At 50.1% G+C, this 6,000-nt stretch overlaps 1 protein-coding gene across 1 annotated transcript; it reads right to left on the bottom strand.

The window, feature by feature from the left end:
• Window positions 1-2,520: 2,520 nt before the first annotated feature.
• CPAR01_01584 (uncharacterized protein) lies at window positions 2,521-4,427 on the bottom strand (the record flags this gene model as incomplete). The annotated part of the gene is made up of 3 exons (XM_060485873.1): window positions 2,521-3,672; window positions 3,798-4,031; window positions 4,092-4,427. The coding sequence occupies 3 exons, from the start codon at window positions 4,425-4,427 to the stop codon at window positions 2,521-2,523; spliced, it is 1,722 nt and encodes a 573-aa protein (XP_060356730.1).
• Between the last annotated feature and the right edge of the window lie 1,573 nt (window positions 4,428-6,000).

The raw sequence follows: 6,000 nt of genomic DNA, 5'->3' as shown, positions 1-6,000 counted from the left end.
GGCTACCAAGTGAACAAAACACTTGGTAATGACAAGCAAGAAGCTCAAGTAGAGAGTCGTTCCAACATAGGATACAGAACACGAGCTGAGAGCATGGGTTGATTCAGTAAGACCACATGTTCCGCCAGCTGCAGCGCTGCTTTCTCTCTTGACGGAATGAAGGGGGAACTGCCCCCCATTATATACTTCTCAAGGCGACAGGGGTGTGGGGCTTGTGACTCGGGGCTCGCTCGATCCTTGATTCTGCCTGACCACTCTGCTTCAGCGATTAGGCAGAAGGGTGGTAGGAGTGACATAGCTGAGACGCTGGCGATGGAAGGGTTGAAGGGAATGAGCCAGTAGCAAAGAATGAGATTTTGAAGAAGATAGGTGGGCTGAAGATTGTGAAAAGGGTGAATTGGATGAAGTTGGCGGAACGTATGACACGGTTTCAAACGGGGTGAAGTGTAGTGGAATATGTTGAACTTGGTATAAATGCGTGCAAAACTTAGAGAGACGAAATCAAAATGCAATAGTAGAAGATGATACAAGAGCTAAGAAAATTGAAACGTGTGCTGCTCGAAAGTGGGCTTTCGGCCAAGAGAATGTGGCGGTGGTTCTTGTGACATGTGCAAAATAGGTGTGAATAAGTGTGAAAGTTGAGAAGACTGGGAAAGGTGAAAGTGGTAATCAGAAAAAGTAAAGTGGCTGTAGAGCCAAAAGCGATGAAAGGGCCAGATAGAACGGAAAGATCGAGAATGGTGAAGTGTTTAAAAAGACTCAAGGAGTGAAACAATTGAACTGAGGGAAACGGCCACAACAGTTTGAAAGAGTACAATTGTGGGAAAGGAGTAAAGATGGCGGGATGGGCATTACGGCTGAAATGAGCACAAGAAATGGAAACAGTGAAACGTGCGAGATAGGTAAAATGTGTCAAAGTGCCAATGGAGTAAAATTGGCTGACAGTTGGACGGAGTAAAACAATCAAGATAGAGTGAAACGACTGAAATATGCGAAATGAGTGAAATTCCTGAAATGTTGCCAACAGTCGAGCAAGTGAAATGGCGGGAATCAAGTGAGCAGAATGAAGTGTGCGTAAAGGTTGGAATAGATCGGGTGACGGCCATAGAGAAAAGGTGTGAAAAAGGTGTGATGATTCAGAGGAGCAGAACGAGAGGAACGGAACGAAAAGGATCAAATTGGCGTAGGGCGAGAAAGGTCAAAAGTGGTGGAGATGTGCAAGCGACAAAATCACTAAATCATAGGCATGTCCAACTCAGAGGAATGAGAAGTTTGCTCAGCGCGTAATAACAAATGAAGTGGGCAGAATCAATGAGAGGATCGAAGTGAGAGACACAGAGCGAAGAGAATAAATTTGGTGCCATAATTAGAGTGATCAAAAGTGATGGGAAATTAGATCTACAAAATCAAGAATTCTTATTACAGTTGAGCCACACCAAAAATTTGCCCAGCGCAATCTTTGAACGATCGAAAGTGTTGGGAAAAAATGAATCGATGGAATCAAAAAAGTCATGTCAAAGTTGAGCCACACCAAAACCTCACTCGGCGCGTAACTTGCAGAAAACCAAACCAACCTTGGACTCAGCTGGCAAGGATCACTGCATCCTTCACGTCAATCTTCAGAGTCATTGATAGGATGGAACCCATTTCCGGTCAAGTTGGTCCGGCACTTGGTCGACATATTTCTGTTGGCTGATACGTATCTCGTGTTGGAACGGTCAGGTCGCGAGAGACCAAACTCGTTTTTGCGGCACAGTCGGTTCATGTTTGAGGCCTCCTGCGGTTAGGTTGCAATTATGGCCTGAAATGGATGAATGAGTCTATGAGTGGTATCGGCGGCCAGATTAGAGGCCTAGTACCCCTTAAATAAGGAAGGCGTTGAAGGGTTGGGTTCGAAGCGAGGCGCAAGAGGGTTGTGCAAGGCATACATGTTATGAGTGTTGTTTGTACTAATTCACGTCATCTACACTTTTGCGTTGGGGAAAACTGTGACGATGTTACATGTACGAAGGACCATCACTGGCAGTCAAGATTTTCTCATTAGTACCGCAAAAGAAGATCCCATGTGAGCACCTAGCACTACTCGGAATCCCTCTTGCATCCCGACTCATAAATTAAGTGGCAGTAGCGTGGATTCTTAACGTTGGTACAAACGCCGGACACGGCTCGGGGCGAATCTGTCGAGACGGTCGGGATTTGTGGAGATATTGCGGATAGTTATTATGGGGATGTTCGGCATCGGTCTTCAAGCAATCGGTGCACGTGCGGCCGCTCTTGGTGACTACTGCCAAGAAAGCGATTATTTCCAAATGGGCCACATACTCCCTGATCACGTTTCTAGCGGCACCAGTTATGTTTTAAGGATTTGTTATTGTCTAAATGCAATGCTAGACTACCGAGATCCCAAACCGAACAGATAGGAAATAAATGCAAAAGGTAGTAGATAAACGCCAAGAACTCACAACGCTCGTGTCATATTTTTGGGGGTTGAGAACATCAAACCCGGTTGAGGAGCGAAACTCAACCCACCACGTGAGGGACACCCCTCTTCCACTTGAGTTCCTTACCGTGCTTACTCTTGTGGTGCCTCGACACATTGTCCCGCCTCCCCTGGTGATCGCACCCCTGGTGCGGGCACTGGCGGATCTCGGAGCGCACGTTGTTCTTCTCGGCAACGTCCTTGTGGCGCGCCTGCATGTGCCGCTCTAGGTCCCGCACTTGAGCGAACTTGTGCTCGTGGCGGTGCTCGGCGCGGCAGATGGTGCAGACAAGGGCCTTGCGATGGACGCGCTGGTGCTGCTTCAGCTGAGCCTCCTTTGCAAAGGTCTTTGTGCAGCCGTCGGTGGTGCAGCTGTATGGGTGGGAGGAGCTGGAAGGGGCGTTTGCGCTGTCTGATCCGGGGGAGGAGAAAGTTGTGTCGAGGGGCGAGCCGTCGGTGCTTGCCGGGAACATGGAGAGTGAGTCGGTTTCGGGGAAGAAGTCGAGGACAGGCTCGAAGGGGGAGGTGTTCGTGCTGCCCAAATAGGAGGAAACCTGGTCGCCAGAGAGGTAGCCAGAGGTAGAGAGGTCGGGCAGAGGGCTGTTAAAGTCAAAGAAGTTGGGGCCTAGGCTCTGCGCGACATCGAACTGCACGGCGGGGTCGTTGAAAATTTCCTGAGGAGAGTGGGTGGTTTGGTAAGTTGGTTCCATGGCGGAAGGGTCGAAGGTGGTCATGTTGTAGTCGCCCGTAGCGAGCATGTCCTGCTGCATGAGCATTGCCCAATCGTCGCCCTCGTCCGAAAGCTCAAAGAGCTCGGAGAAAGGCGAGTTTTGATACATGCTGTCGTTCATGGCATCGGGTGCAGCACGTACCGGCTGGGCCCCGTAGGGCCAGCCTGTGGTAGTGACCGCCATAACTGCGACTGAAGGGGGGAACCCGGGGTGGTGTGTAGTGTTCTCGCTTGGAAGTCTGCCAACGATATTCGTTGCAGCAGACAGGTCGTGAAACTCCGTTTCAGGAGTTGAAGGTTGCTGGTAGTAAGGGTCGTATTGGTAAAGGGTGGTTGACTCGGCGATTTGCTGAGCTAGCTGGTTTACGAACGGTTGCGTTTGTGTGAATTCTTGTGGACGGGCGCTATCAAGTTCAGATGGCCGATCGAGAAGTTTTACGACGTACTCAGGTCCTTGGCCAACCTGGAGGCAAGCGTTAGAGGCAAGTCGCGAAAGCAAGCGTAGACGCGCCGTCGGCGAGCTTACCGGTGCGAATAACCAACATCATCCTCGCAATATTAGACAGCAACAGACAACAACTGCATCACGCCGTTGGGTTTCCCAAAGGAGACCTGTCGGCATGTATCCGGAATATCCAGATGGGCCGTTTGGCTATCGTCTGGGGACACCGGGACTGGGGCAACGAAATCTAGGACGCAAATGTCCTCCATAGTTGCAAGGTCCGAAAACCGGACGCTCGCCAATTTATCCCGGGAGGAGAGGGAACAAGAAGCAATCATGCCTTCGCGGCATTTACCACAAGCAATAGGTGCATGGCGGGACTAGGTCTGTGTTAGCCTCTCGTCATGAGAGAAGAGTCTTGTATTCAGTCGTTAACTAACCTTGCGAAGTAACAACTGCACAGGTAGGCGTCGGCGTTCTCTGAACGTCAACAAACGTGGTAGTGGATATCCTCCATCGTCGGAGCTGCCTCCGTCAAAAGGGGAGTTCGTTTTCTCGAATTTGACTGGGTTCAGGGTGGAACGGTGCAGTTCCATCTCCAAAGCAAAGGCGTCTCCCATGTCGACCATAGTCGTGACCCGAGGATCAGGAGTCGCCCAAGCATCCAAGTCAAATTCGTCTGACATGTTGTAAAAGCATAGATAGCGATCAGGGTCGCCATCGAAATCGTGCGAGTCCCAACGGTCTTGGACCGGTGGATCAGCGTAAGAAGCCATATTGGCTGCGGGGTGGATCGTTGATTCAACTAGAGCATCTCGCAGTAGTCGCAGGGGCGTGGGGTAAGCTTGGTAGCTTGAAAGCTTGTATCAATCGGCTGGGTTAGATGCGATCAATGGTAAGGTAGTAAGGGTAAGGTAAGAAGAGGTAGGTAGAGATTGAAGGTATTCGGAGCGGATGAGGAAGGAAGTGAGGTCCAACAGTCGAAACGCGCGAGGGATGCCTGGGGATTTGAAGTCCTCAGTGACTCAGGCCCGCTTCTTCTGAGTGGTTGCCTGTGCCGAGTTCCCAAGGCGCAGCGATTTTGGCCTCAGTGGCCCGTGCGATGATCGCAAGCAGGGATACTCAATCTGCGAGACATGCAACACCGATTAAATGTTAGAACTGCAGCATACATCACCACCCGATATGCTTCACATGTGAGCTATAAATCTGCTTGAAAATTGAGATAGCTTCTAACTGTTTTATATCGCAACACAACACATCATCAAAGATATCACACAGGTATATGGTGTCGCTAAATGAAAAGAACTTTGGTTCAGCATCGTAATGGTCAGCATCAATGTACCCATGCGGGTGCGACGGGGCTGAGCGGTGGACGGATTTCTCTGGGTGGATCCATTGGCTCGCTCGCTTCGAACAAAGCCCCACATGGCGCGAGAAAAGATACCGAGTGACTTGAGGCCGCCGCAACTTTCCCCGTCCATTTCATGCCAATCGCGCCGTTGCCCATTTCTCAACACTGAAAATCAGGGCACATATGATGCAACATCTTTGGTGACCCTTCTTTTGGTCTCAATTCGTCGATAATTATTGGTCGCCTTACGTTGAGTCAATCGGGCAAGATATCTTTGCTTTGACTGCCGTGATTTTGGCACCAATTGTCGCATCGTTTGCATCGTCGCAGCTAAAGGATAACGTCTCATCGCACGATGCCATCCATCCACGCCGACGACACCATAGCTCGTACACGTTCGCGAATGCCACCGCGGCGCAGTACAACGATCTGATACGATGTTACGCTAACCCGTATTTCAATGCCTTATTCAGACGCTCACGAAGTCTCCCCAGATCTTATAGTCTTACAATTAACCGCCAAGGCTGGTCTTGTTCAAGAAGCCAATTATCCCAGTGCGGGGAAATACGATAATTATTTCAATGCCATTCGGTCCGATGCCACACTGAATCTGGCGTTGTTGTGTCCCATTAACTGGTTTCCATCGCAAAAAATTATTTGGAGGCGCTGATTGAGTATTAATAGGACAGACAACATGGGCGAAGTGCGTCGACAGTCCAGCAACGTCACTGGGACTACCAGAAGCAACAGCGACGGCAGGTACTACCCCAAAGGAGACGGATTTGTTCCGCGGAATAAAAGAATTGCGTCGAGGGGGAATCGAACCCCCGGCTCCCCGACGCTGCTGGATGGCAACGGAGAATTTTACCACTAAACCATCGACGCTGATTAAGCTTGATCAGCTTTTGGCTTTCGCAGCGATTTTGCGCACCTTGTTATCTGCCTGGTGCTGGATTGATCGCGGAAATCGCGTCTTCTCACGAAAGCCGCGAGCT

The sequence above is a fragment of the Colletotrichum paranaense genome (genome assembly GCF_030867605.1).
Source record: "Colletotrichum paranaense strain IMI 384185 chromosome Unknown Scaffold_1.1, whole genome shotgun sequence".
NCBI classification, from domain to species: domain Eukaryota; kingdom Fungi; phylum Ascomycota; class Sordariomycetes; order Glomerellales; family Glomerellaceae; genus Colletotrichum; species Colletotrichum paranaense.
The sequence above is the reverse complement of the archived record's forward strand: the minus strand, read 5'-3'. Positions and strand labels throughout refer to the sequence as shown.